This window comes from Protopterus annectens, chromosome 6.part0 (genome assembly GCF_019279795.1).
Source record: "Protopterus annectens isolate FY-2018-M chromosome 6.part0, PAN1.0, whole genome shotgun sequence".
NCBI lineage: Eukaryota > Metazoa > Chordata > Ceratodontiformes > Protopteridae > Protopterus > Protopterus annectens.
In genome coordinates, this window is record NC_056737.1 from 699,665,155 (window position 1) to 699,679,303 (window position 14,149).

Consider the following 14,149-nt stretch of genomic DNA (forward strand, 5'->3'; position numbering starts at 1 on the left):
TTTTTGTGGCTTGTTTTACAACCTTACTCAGTGCCTTCCAATCAGCTTGAGAGCAATTTCCATAGCAGACAATGATGTAGTTTGTCAGCACACTCTCAATCATGACTCTGTAGAAGGTGAGTAGGACCTGTGGGGGGAAGTTAGCTCTACAAAATCTGCTAAGGAAGTAGAGACATTGTTGGGCTCTCTTTATAAGGTAGGAAGTGTTTGTGCCTCAACTTAGGTTTTGCAAGATATGCACTCCTAGGAATTTGATGGTATTTACTCTTTCCACTGTGGCACCATTGATGATGATAGGAGCATGTGGCTTTTTCTTCTTCCTAAAATCGATGATGATTTCCTTGGATTTCCCAACATTTGATGCTAAATTGTTGTCAGTGCACCAAAAAAATAAGTTGGTTCACTTCTTCCCTGTAGGCCCCCTTGCCGTCCTCCTTGATAAGGCCAATTACTGTGGTGTCTTCTGCACATTTGATGATTCTGTTTGACTGATGCATAGCTGTGCAGTCATGTGTTAGAACTGTGAAAAGAAGTGGACTGAGTACACAACCTTGTGGGACCCCGGTGTTAAGGGTGATGCTGTCTGACTGATGTTTTCTAGCTCAAATTATTTGTGGCCTTTTAGTTAGGAAGTTGAGGATCCAGTTACATATTGTGTTTTCTATGCCCAGGTTACTCATCTTAGACAGCAGCTGTTGTGGAATAACCATGCTGAAGGCTGAGCTGAAGTCTATAAACAGCATGAGTACATAACAGTCCTTGTTTTCAAGGTGGTCCAAGGTTTGATGAAGTGTTAAAGCTATGGCATCTGCAGTAGAACAATTTGGCCTGTATGCAAATTGTAAATGATCAAATGTAGCAGGCAGGCAGGATGCTATATGATCCGTGACCATTTTTTCAAAACACGTCATCACTACTGAGGTAAGTGCAATTGGCCGGTAATCATTTAATGATACTGGAGATGATTTCTTGGACAAAGGGATGATGGTGGTGGTCTTACAGCATTTGTGCACTTTTTTCTGGATGAGAGATATATTGAAAATGTCTGTGAAGACTAGTGCCAGCTAATCAGCACAGTTTTTAAGTAGCTACCCTTGGATCATATCCTGACCAGCTGCTTTGCCTGGATGAACCCTATGTAGGTTCTTGCGTACTTCTTCCAGGATGAAGCATAGAGATGTGGCATCTTCATTTGTGGGATGTCTCTCTGGTGATTATCTATTTGATTCCATGAATCTGCTAAAGTAGATATTTATCTTGTTTAAAAAGTCTGGGTTATTATCAAATGGTATGGATGGTGGCTTATAGTCTGTGATGTTTTGGATCCCTGTCCACAGCTGCCTGGGATCTTTCTGGTCAGAGAGGTGTCTCTGCATTTGTAGACTATAGGCCTGTTTTGCTACTCTCACAGTTTTGTTCAAGTTAGCCCTGGTCTTTTTCAAAGCCTCTTTGTCTCCAGTCTTTTGTTATGCATCCGAATTTATCAGAGGTTTTAAATATTTTTACAAGATTTATTAAATTTTTTGTCTGATTTTAAAACAGTTCTTCATTATGTTACAACAAAAGGAAAGTTTTGGCTTCTAAACCGGAAGGCTAGATAGTTGATTCACTCAGTACTGAATAGGCCTTTGTTTGGTGATTCAGCAATAGAACTGAAGATGTATAAAGTGGACTTGAATTAATTTGTCTTGGTGTAAACATTTAAAAGTATGCAACCTGTATCTATAGAGTGTGGCATATAGATGTAATAAAACAAAGATGCAGAGAGGAGGTATAGGTTTTAGTAATTTATTTACCTCAGAGACAAAGATAAAAACTGTGAAAGAGAGTTACACTGTCTGGCCTAAACTGTGTTTCTGCATTTTAAAAATACACAAGAAGTGCGCATGCACCCACACACACACACACACACACACACACACACACACACATATACACACACACACACACACACACACACACACACACACACACACACACACACACACACACACACACACACACACACACACAAAGTTTCAGAAACAATTATAGAGGTACATTACTTTGTACCACAAACTGGCAAGCTTTTCAGCAGATGGATTAATTATTTCATTACAGAATTATATATAAAGCATTTTAGCGGCTGTTCTAGAGATAATATTTTTTCTGGTAACTGTCAGTTTATAACTGCTAAAATAACCTTGAGAGTGAGGGTTGGTTAGACAGCAGTGGACATTCTAGTGAATAACAGCCCTGGGTACTTCATTATTTTCCAGGAGAATCCATGTTTCTTGGAAGTATTGCTTACAACAGCAAATCATTTCGAACAGTTTATTGGAGTCACAAGGGCCAGTCTACATTTTGTAATATTATAAAATCATTCCTAGTCTGATTTACGGAAATGTGTACTTGCTTGAATGTCTTTGAGAAGCTGCTTTTTGAAAGGCTTTCTTTCATTTTTATGCTGCAGCACACGACTGCAAATTAGAATTACCTTGCTGTTCAGCTATCATGTTTCCATCATGCTAACTACAGATAGAATTGATATTGTGCATTAAACACTAATAAAATGCAGTAAACAAATGAACAACTGAATATTAATTTCTTTATACAGCATATGAAATTTCTACGGCTTTTAGTGGACAAACTGAAGATAGATCAAGCTGTCATGGAAGATGATATGCATATTCTCTATGACCAGATTTTGGACAAAGCAGAAGAACTGGCAAAATTAGAGAAAGACAGCCTTAATGAAAATAGAAATCTTCTTTATAATCTGCAAAAAAAGGTACTTTAATGTAACTATTATTTTGAAGACAGCAAGCAAAATCTTTGTAAAACTAAGGAAACAGTGCCAATAAGTTGTTGGCAACAGTTTTCAGGTACACTATAATGTTGATTTAGTGAATTTATACCTTTTCATCAAGTAACTTTGGCTTTTCTAAGCATTTTCCCATTTCCTGCCTTTCATATTTTCCATGAAACAGTTTTTCACAGTCACGCTGCTCTGACATCTCACTTTGCTCCTTGTACTTAAAAAAAGAACAACAGGTTTTTATAATTTGTTCCACATTTCTCTCTACCAGTATTCATGAGACTATAACCACGTGTACTTATTTTGTAAGAGTAGTATTCAAATCCTTCATTTAAATTTGTTAGTGTATGTATTCTTGATTTGGTTTCATGAAGAACATATGATGCTGGTATGTGAGAAAGGACAAATGTAAAGGGGTCCTTGAGTATTGATCTCTCTGTACATTTCTGTAACAGTGACCTTCCATCATGGCATGCTGACAGTGGTGATTTCTTATGTATTGTGGAATGGTGATTGTAGGTCCTCTATAAAAATGTTACATTATCTCATCCATCCACATCAACTCATAGGAGATTCACCATCAGGAAGACCTGACTCAGCTGCTCTAAAATGTTTGAGCCCCTCCCCTTTTCCCATGACGCACCTGTCTCCCCTGCATCTCTCTGAACTAGGTTACTGCTCAAACAACTGGATGAATTCTCTAAAATTACAGTTAAGTGAAGGTTTATTTACCAGTTTTTTTCTCTTTCATATTTGCTCTCTGTAGACTTCCTTTTTCTCATATTATTACTCTTCATTCTATTTTTTCTGTGAATTGAACTTAAAAAAAAAGCAGTAATTTTCTATCTTTTACTCTCTCTGGTTTGGTGGGTGTGTCTAGTCATAGATTGTTGGCTCTTTACAGATTTATTTGATTGTTTGACTGTTTTTTGTTAAAAGTTAGTGCTGGTTTCCCCAATTACATTTTTTCAGCAGACAGTGCTACGGAGAGCAAGTAATCAGGCTTTACAAAGAGTGCCTGATGGAGCTACAAGATCCTGCTCCAAGATACCCCTGAGCTGTGTATGGTATGCCCGGGGTCCCTGCATTTGGATGCCTCCTGTGATACTTGTAGGTCCTTTGGCCTTTCTTCCTTACAGGAACTTGGGAATGATGATAAGGAGAATAAAAGAGAAGAAAAGAAATAGAAAAACAGAAGCAAGGAGAAAAAGGAAAAAAAGACCCTGACAGGGCACCAGGATACTGTCTTTCCACTAGGGTATTGAGAGTTGATTCAGAGCAAGAGGCTTCAGCCCTGATTGCATTGATGCAATACACTTCTCTGTTGCCAGAATAATCTCATTTGGAAATTATTATTATTTTTGATTGATCCCCTTGGAAGATCACTGGTATCCGTTCTTTGGAGTGGGAGTTTCAAAATATCTTGTGTCCTACTCCTCATCCACATCTTTCATCAGGTCTGCAAGGTCTGTTTGGAGTCCTTCCCTAAAATTTGATTGGACCACATGATGAAATCCTTTGTCAAAGCCCAAATTCATATGGGTATCATCCTTTCCTCCTCTTTTTCCATGACAGATTGGGTTGCCCGATGACTTCTATGCATGAAGCTCCTTCTCCAGCACATATTTTATTGCTGGAACTGTTGAAGCTGATATCCACCCTGCTAGGTTCTCTTTAGTAACAGCCAGAACTGAATCTTCCATGCCAATATCCCAACCCCCTGCTCACTCAATTCCAGTTCCTTGGTGTTGGGTGTTCCTCAGTGCCAGCCCCACAGCTCCACATCCCTAGAGTCTTGGGTGCTAATCTGTCTAGCATCCTTTTCAATGTCATGCTCCTTGGTGTTTGAAACTTTGGTGCCAGTCTCAATGTCAGAACTGTCTGGGCCACCTTACATCAATGGTTCCATGCTCTAGGCCATCCATGTCTTCTTTTGTGACTGGGATAGGTCTGAGATTGGTGTATTCTATACTGAAGGATATTCCACTTTTCATTTTTTGATTTCTTTGGGATTATTATAGCCTGTTCATCAACACAGACAGGAGATGCACCATCAGCTTCAACCCCACCCTCTTACAGTAGTCAGTTTGTGCCCTTGGGCACTCAACATTAATCCCAAGGACAGAGCAACTCTCAGTGTCGCATGTCCTCTCCCTTGCAGGGGCCCCTTCAGTGTTCAGGGTCTTCAGACGAGTCCCCTTGGAATAAACCCCCTACAGAGTCTTTGATGTCAGGTACAGCTTCATGGGAGGAGAAAACTTCCACAGTCTCCCCTGGAAGACAATAGACTTGGGGAAATATAAGAATTGATGCATGGCCAATTGCCCCATTCTCCTAATGAAGAAGTTCTGTTTGAAGTGTTTAGATCCACCCTTCTACCTCTTGGGTTGTGTCTCCTGCCAACAACATGATGGATTTGTTGGCAGAGTGTGTGGCGGAAACCTGGCATAGCAGAGTTCATCCCTAGGAAACCTGACAATATCCTCTGGCTGTATAAGGACAGACCATATTGGAAGAAAGGTCTTCTGGCAGATTCTATTATTGTGGTAGTGGCCACTAAGAAGAAGTCCCTGAAGAGAGATCAGCAGTTAATCCTCCTAACAAAGAGTTCAGGATAATGGACTATATGAGGAAGCAGGTTTATGCCTTTGGGACTTTTTGCACGCCAAGCAATAATCTATCTGACACACACGACTATGTTCTGAAGAGACATAACAGAACAGACACTGGACTCCTTGAGGAAACCTGCTGCATCTGATGATAGTAAGCAAACTGAGTCACATGTGGCTGTTGTGTTGATGATGACACATCCCTTGGTTAGACCTTTGTGTAAGGTTTCCACAGGAGTAGTTAGAACAGTGGCAGAGATATAGCTATGAGATGCCATACCTCAATCTGCTTATGTGAATTCATGGACAACTTTAAAGCATCTTTTGTTAATGCACCTTATAGCAATCCACTTTGTTCTGATCCAAAGTTAAATTTAAGTTACTAAAATATGAACTGGAAAGGAAAATGTTTTCTGCCATTGCAGTAGGCTTTGAGGCTCATCAACAGTCTTTTACTAGGAACCGGAAGGGTTCCACAACACTTTCGTTTAGAAAAGTTCAATGTTTTCTGTTTGATTCTGTTTCTGAAATGGGCAATCATGGTGGAGGAGACCCATTTAAAGAATGCCTCCCTAGGGGCAGAAGGAGTCTGCAGAACAGAGATGCAAGGTTCTTTCTCAAGAGAGCAGCCTCAACATCCCTGAAGATTTTTCCTGCAGCTCCCCTCTTGGGGCATTTACGGTTGACTACCTCTTCATCTGGATTCATAGTTTCATAGGTTCATAGGTTGGTACTAGACTATTGTCCGTAGGGCCTATACAAGCCTAGCCATAACATTTCCCTGGATATTTCTTCCCACAGTATTACTTCCCTGGACCCCTGTCTAGCAGGGTGACTGACGTGATCCCTGGGATGAATTTCCTATCTCCCATCCAATCTTCAAGGTTCCTTTTGAAGAGGGCCAAGGAGGTGCTTTGCTTGACATGTATGGACAGTCTATTCCAGAGTATGGGGAGTCTCTGGGTCTGGAACCTATCCCTCCAGCATGTTTTGTTCATTGTGATGACAAGGTTTAGATCCCTGGAGCATGTGGCTCTTAGGGATTGGGATTTCTTTAAGTGGAGCATGTCCAACAGCTCAGGGTTTGACATGGCCTTGTATGTTAAGCAGAGATCACCTCTGACTAGATGATATGCCACTGTGTATAACTGGAGTTTTTTTAGACAGTCAGCATATGGCATCTGCTTTAGGCCTGTGATTCTTCTAGTGAGGTATTTCTATGGCCTTTCCAGCTGTTGAAGATGTCTTGTGAGGTACATACCAAACGGGGCGTTGTGCTCTATAATGGGTCTAATGAGGGATGAGTACTAAGCCCTTAGTGATGAGATGTGCCAAATAGAAGGATTTCCTGACTGTTGGTGTGATGTGGTTTATCGAAGGTGAGACCACTGTCCACCTGTGTCCATAAATCTCTCATCACACTTCTGGTGTTTAGGGTACTGACACCTATGTGGTAATTCATGGGTACATGGTACTTCCCAAAGGGATAACTATGCATTTCTTGGCATTAAGCTTAAGCCAATGGCTCTGGCACCAAGCATCTGTTTCTGTAAGGTCCTTTTGTAGAATATCCACATCATTTGGAGATTCAATAATGGCTCCCAGTTTGCAGTCATCTGCAAACTTTGTTAGCCAGAGTCCCTTAGTGTTGGCCTGTACTTCAGAGAAGTAGATGCCAAACAAGAGCGGTCCCAGGACTGAACCCTGAGGTACTCCACTTGTCACTTGTCTGCAGCTGGATTTGGAGTCGGCTACTTTTACAGTCTGGGCTCTGTTAGTAAGCCAGTTGGCAACCCATCGAGTGACATAGAGATTTATGCCCAGCTTAGTAAGTTTATCTATGATTCCAGAGTGGGGGATGGTGGTGAAAGCCTTGGTGAGGTCCAGATAGGCTGTGTGGATCACCTTACCCTCATCCACAGCTCTGGAGACTGATTTTACTTAGTCAATCAGGTTCAGGAGACAAGATCGGCCCTTCACGAACCCAAACTGGGTGGGGTCCAGTGTTTGAAGGTTGCCAATGTCTTTATTTATAAGTTCCATGATAATGTGTTCCATGTCCATGCAGATCAGGCTCATCAGACTGATGGGACGGTAGTTCCCGGGATCCAAGGTGGATCCCCCCTTGTAAAGTGGGATAACTGTAGCTGTGTGCCACTCATTGGGCATGAGGCCTGAGGTGAGGCTATGGTTAAACATGACACTTAGGTGAGGTGCCAGTTCATTTTGTAGTTCATGTAGTACACAGCCCGGGATGTCATCTGGTCCCATGGATGCTGTACTCTTAGCTTTGGAGAGTGCAGTTTCTACCTGTGTGGCCGTGATTACTGGAATTTGGCAATCTTTTGGCATTGAGATGGGCCCTTTACGGGGTGAGAGGGGGCAGAAGGAGTCTGCAGAACAGAGATGCAAAGTTCTTTCTCAAGAGAGCAGCCTCAACATCCCTGAAGATTTTTCCTGCAGCTCCCCTCTTGGGGCATTTACGGTTGACTACCTCTTCATCTGGATTCATAGTTTCATAGGTTCATAGGATGGTACTAGACTATTGTCCGTAGGGCCTATACAAGCCTAGCCATAACAATTCCCTGGATATTTCTTCCCACAGTATTACTTCCCTGGACCCCTGTCTAGCAGGGTGACTGACGTGATCCCTGGGATGAATTTCCTATCTCCCATTGAATCATCAAGGTTCCTTTTGAAGAGGGCCAAGGAGGTGCTCTGCTTGACATGTATGGACAGTCTATTCCAGAGTATGGGGAGTCTCTGGGTCTGGAACCTATCCCTCCAGCATGTTTTGTTCATTGTGATGACAAGGTTTAGATCCCTGGAGCATGTGGCTCTTAGGGATTGGGATTTCTTTAAGTGGAGCATGTCCAACAGCTCAGGGTTTGACATGGCCTTGTATGTTAAGCAGAGATCACCTCTGACTAGATGATATGCCACTGTGTATAAATGGAGTTTTTTTAGACAGTCAGCATATGGCATCTGCTTTAGGCCTGTGATTCTTCTAGTGAGGTATTTCTATGGCCTTTCCAGCTGTTGAAGATGTCTTGTGAGGTACATACCAAACGGGGCATTGTACTCTATAATGGGTCTAATGAGGGATGAGTACTAAGCCCTTAGTGATGAGATGTGCCAAATAGAAGGATTTCCTGACTGTTGGTGCGATGTGGTTTATCGAAGGTGAGACCACTGTCCACCTGTGTCCTTAAATCTCTCATCACGCTTCTGGTGTTTAGGGTACTGACACCTATGTGGTAATTCATGGGTACATGGTGCTTCCCAAAGGGATAACTATACATTTCTTGGCATTAAGCTTGAGCCAATGGCTCTGGCACCAAGCATCTGTTTCTGTAAGGCCCTTTTGTAGAATATCCACATCATTTGGAGATTCAATAATGGCTCCCAGTTTGCAGTCATCTGCAAACTTTGTTAGCCAGAGTCCCTTAGTGTTGGCCTGTACTTCAGAGAAGTAGATGCCAAACAAGAGCGGTCCCAGGACTGAACCCTGAGGTACTCCACTTGTCACTTGTCTGCAGCTGGATTTGGAGTCGGCTACTTTTACAGTCTGGGTTCTGTTAGTAAACCAGTTGGCAACCCATCGAGTGACATAGGGATTTATGCCCAGCTTAGTAAGTTTATCTATGATTCCAGAGTGGGGGATGGTGGCAAAAGCCTTGGTGAGGTCCAGATAGGCTGTGTGGACCACCTTACCCTCATCCACAGCTCTGGAGACTGATTCAACTAAGTCAATCAGGTTCAGGAGACAAGATTGGCCCTTCACGAACCCAAACTGGGTGGGGTCCAGTGTTTGAAGGTTGCCAATGTCTTTGTTTATAAGTTCCATGATAATGTGTTCCATGTCCTTGCAGATCAGGCTCATCAGACTGATGGGACGGTAGTTCCCGGGATCCAAGGTGGATCCCCCCTTGTAAAGTGAGATAACTGTAGCTGTGCGCCACTCATTGGGCATGAAGCCTGAGGTGAGGCTATGGTTAAACATGACACTTAGGTGAGGTGCCAGTTCATTTTGTAGTTCATGTAGTACACAGCCCGGGATGTCATCTGGTCCCATGGATGCTGTACTCTTAGCTTTGGAGAGTGCAGTTTCGACCTGTGTGGCCGTGATTACTGGAATTTGGCAATCTTTTGGCATTGAGATGGGCCCTTTACGGGGTGAGAGGGGGGTGAAGTTGACACTAAATCGATCTGCCAGGATATTGGAAATATCCTTGGGATCAGTATATTTAATGTCATTCTGTTATAGCTCAGAGCAGATCTGAGCACTGCCATTTGGATTCTTGACATAACTATAGAATGCCTTGTGGTTGTCTTTGGAATCTTTGGCAATTTTATTTTCGTAACTAGCTTTGGAAGATTTTATGCGGGATCTCAGTTTCTTACTGAGGCTGGTAAGGCAGATTTTTGCATCCTGGGATTTTCCTCTTTTCTGCAATAGTTTCTTCCTTCTGTTGTATAGTTTGTTTATGGCAGGGGACCACCAGAGTGGCTTCCTTTTTTTGGAGGAGAGTGTCTTGGCTCTATTTGGGATGGCACGATTCATGCACGAGTGGATGTGCTCGTACAGTGCCTTAGTGTAGGATTCAGTAGTCGAACTTTCAGCTCCCGTCTGCATGGGTGTTATGAATTTGTCAGTTCTGACCTCAGTAGCATGAAGTTGTCTTTGGAGAAGTTTTTTACAGAGGTTTCCTTACTGGGGGGTGGGGGTGGGATATGGACATCAAGGGTGATTTGCTTATGGTCAGACCTGACCAATGAGGGGGTGACCACTGGTGTGGAGCATCTATCTCCCATGTTGGTAATGACCAGGTCTAGGATATTGGAGCCCTTGGTGGGACAATGGATTAGTTGATCCAGGGTGTTGGAATTTATGAATTCCAAGAACCGTTGGGAAAAGGTGTTGGTACCCGAGTAGTTTTCCCAGTTAATGGCAGGGTAGTTGAAATCACCCAGTATTAGGGTGTTTGGTTGTATCTTAATATTTTCCAGTATGTTTAGAAAGGTGTAGTGAAAATCTTGGGGCATGGTGGGGGAACTGTAGCAAGCTACAATTTGGATTGCAGTCTTACCTAGTGTTAGTTGCACCTGGAGAATTTCAGATGCATTGTGTTGGGCAACTAGCCTGGAGGTGTGAATATCCTTGGTGAATATGGATACTCCTCCACCTTTAGTGTTTCGGTCTTGGTTTGGTTGCTGAAAAGTGTGGTAAGAGTTGTAGCCTGGTATTGCAGGGGTGCTGTCTGGAGCCTTGAACCAGGTCTCAGTTACTGCACAAATATTGATGTTCTCCATTTTTTAGGAGTGTCTTGAGAGAGTGCATTTTGAGGTTTAGACTTCTAGCATTGAGTAGCATTACCTTCAGATTTTGCATGCTTGTATCTGTTATGTTCGTGGATTTGTTCTTTGAACCTTGCCTAAAAAAGGCACTATAGGGGTGGCAAGAGCTTTAGCCAGTTACCTGAATCCCAGGGGTGACAGGTGCAGACTATCTCTGGCAAAGCATCGTAGTTTGTCAATCATGTCAATCATGTTGTCCCAGGCAGACAGATACTGGATCCCCTTTGAATGACACCAGAAGCTTAGCCATTTGTTGAAGTCAATCATTTTGTCCTTATACTGTGGTATCATTCTGGGCGAAGGCAGGATGCTACTCAGGGCTAGGGTCATACCTGCCTGGGCCACATGATCCAAGAGCTCTTCCATGTCTCTTTTCATGTAGTCCAGGGAGGTACTTCTCAAGTTATTCACTCCAATATGGACAATGACAGAGTCATATTTGTACTTGTTGTGGAGTGACTTGAGTGCATGCGTTATGTGGTGGATCCTGGCACCTGACAGGCAGCTGACTGTAATTTTCTCCTTGTTCAGCCTGGTGAGTGGGACATCAGTGTGCCTGACTATAGAATCACATATGACTAAAGTGTTGAGTACGTTGTCTTGTCTTAGGGGCTGTTGTTAGATGGCACACTGATGTTGTGAGCTATATGTCACTTTGGTTGTGACTGGTGTTTGTTTGTGTTTCATCTTCAGAGATCCTTGTTGCTTGGGCAGGTTAATGTTAAGGGCCTCTGCATACGTGGGTTTAGTGTTGCTATGTGTGGGTGTTGATGGTATGGGTTTTGAAGGGCTATGCATTGCTTGAGGTGTAGTGCAGGTGTTAACCTTCTCCTCTTGACTGTCTAGCACAATCTTGGCTGGAGAGAGCTTTGCTTCCAATTTGGCTATGTAAGTGCATCTCTCTCAGGTTGTAGTGTTGGGTGGTAGGAGGAGAGGGTTGTCTGTGTACATGCGGCAGTTGCTGCATTTCCCCAGTATGCCCAGATTCACCAGTGGATAGGAAAAATCACCGGAAGCTGACCCTTGGACATGCCTGTTTAGGTGCTTTTTTTGTAAAGTACAAGAGCTGTTTTCCCTTACCTTTGCAAGGTACTTTGCAATTATAGTCTGTTTAGTGCCTATGATTAATTTCTTCTTATTAACAAGTAGAGTTGAGTGCTTGTATCAGTTTAAGCCTTTGTAGTGCTTTCCAGCAGGTTCTAGAACAAGTGCTAGTCACAGGGGTTCAGATTTTAGTGCTACTACAGAGAAACCAGCTAGTTCTAAGGGAAAATTTTAAAATCATACTTTCTGGCACCTGGAATAATTTAACTGTAGCCGCGCAGTGCTGCACGATGTGAAAAATGCGCAAACACACACTTTTTTAAGCCAGAAAGTTAAAAGGGATAGAAATCAGCTCAAAATGGCTAATAAAATTACAATTTCAGAGCTGGAAACCACTCCTCTAGTGTTAGATAGGCAGTACAATGCTCACCACTCCCACTGGTAAGCAGTAAGACTTCCCTCTACCACAGCAAGGTCTGGATTGCTCTGAACACAGAAAACAAAGTCCTGAAACCATTAAAGCCTGGGATCTTGACTATACTAGCTAGGAAAGGCAGGAAATGAGCAAACAAGATAGTATTTTTTTTGTTTTTTGTTTTTGGTTAAAACAGGCTAAACAATGCAATAATACAGTAAATAAACACAGAAAAGGCTAACACACGAGTGTGTAGCCCTAAACAATAAATGCAATTAAAACTCTACAAAATTAGCAATTTAATACTTTTTAAATGAAGCAAGGCAAGTGCACAACTGAAAAATGATTTAAGAGGCAGTAATACAGTAGAATAAGTAGCTAATCTACATATACGGAAAAGTCTATATATGCACAAAAGCAGCTAAAACACACTAAAACAATTCAGATGCAGTGCAACCTAGTCCACTTGAATTGTAGCAACATTAAGGCAAATGCAGTTTTAATAAATGCACTAAAATATACCCTATATTTCATGGATGGCCATCTCACAGGACAACTTTTGAGGAGCATAACATCCAAAGGCTGCTTAACTCCTTTCTCAGGATACCCCAAATCCTCATTCCTGTCTCTTCCAAATGTTTCACCCTGACAAAAAACGGCAGCAGCAAAACTCAAACGCTTCAGAAAAGAGTAACACAAGAGATTCATCAGACTGGAAAAGGTCCAGAGTCTACTTTAGATTATTTTCAGAGCAGAAAAAATTCAAAAGACTGCAGGCCAATCCTGAACTTAAGCGGCCTAAACAATTATGTGAAAAAGGCAAAGTTCTAGATGGTAATGGTGCAAAGGTTTCACATGGAAAACTGGTTTGAATGTGGTCAGTAAACCTTCACGACACTTAATTTCACATAGAAATTATCAAAGGGAACAGAAGGTTTCTCCATTTCAGGCTGGCAGTCAACCGCTGCCAATTTTAAGCACTATCATTTGGTCTCACCACAACCTCTGGGCTGTTCACCAAGTGCATGTCAGTCATTGCACCCCACCTGAGGTTGACAGAAATTTGCATATTCGCATATCTTGAAATTTTCACCTAGCCACCACAAAAAGAAAGTTTGTCATATCAACCAGAGATCATTTTCTTTGCTTGTGTCTGTCCTGAGGCATTTCAGTCAACATGGTGAAATTGCATCTGGAGCCACCACAGACTCTGATATTTGTAGGATGACATTCGAATGTCAAACTAATGACTGTCAAATTCACAAAGGAAAGATGTCTAACTCTTAAGAACTATAACTTCCAAACTTCTGCTCATATTCACTCCTTCTGCATTTCGAATACTGAAAATGTTTGTGTTAATGGCAGCCATAATCCAAATGGTACTTCACTTGATATTCTGTGTGAGAGTCCTGCAGAAGACGTACAGTGCGCAGTGGTTCCAGTTATTAAACACAATGAACAAACCTGTTTGACTGCCCTCTGTCTGCAAATAGAATTAACCAGGGTGGATTCAGTCTTCCACTGTTCCAACTGGAAGACAATTTCTTCTTCCCCTTCCAATGTCCATAGTGAATATAGATGCCTCTTGCCTGGGTTGGGGACATTTCAAGAGGAGAACTGTCCAAGGTACATGGATCCAGCAGGAGGCCAGTCTTCACATCAATATTCCGGATGTGAGGGCAGTCCACCTAACATTGCTGGGCCTTCAGAATTTCCTTTCTCAGGATGTTATTTCTATCCATATAGACAATATATCAGTGGTATAGTACATCAACAGGCAATGATGTCTTTTTCCTTGTGATGGGAGTCCATGACGGAAAGCCAGTGGGCAAAGTCCTCATGGTGATTTCTGGTAGCAACACACATTCTGAAAGGGACCAACTATCTAAAGGGCAGGCTCAGCAGGTATATTCTTTTACCTCATGA

General features: G+C 42.3%; 1 protein-coding gene across 1 annotated transcript in view; it reads left to right on the forward strand.

The window, feature by feature from the left end:
• Positions 1-14,149, forward strand: part of LOC122803879 (coiled-coil domain-containing protein 170-like) — a 1,585,583-nt gene that overhangs the window by 1,159,079 nt on the left and 412,355 nt on the right. The window contains exon 10 of the mRNA XM_044073560.1: positions 2,597-2,770. Within this exon, the coding sequence (XP_043929495.1) occupies positions 2,597-2,770 (174 nt within the window). The remainder of the gene's footprint in view (positions 1-2,596; positions 2,771-14,149) is intronic.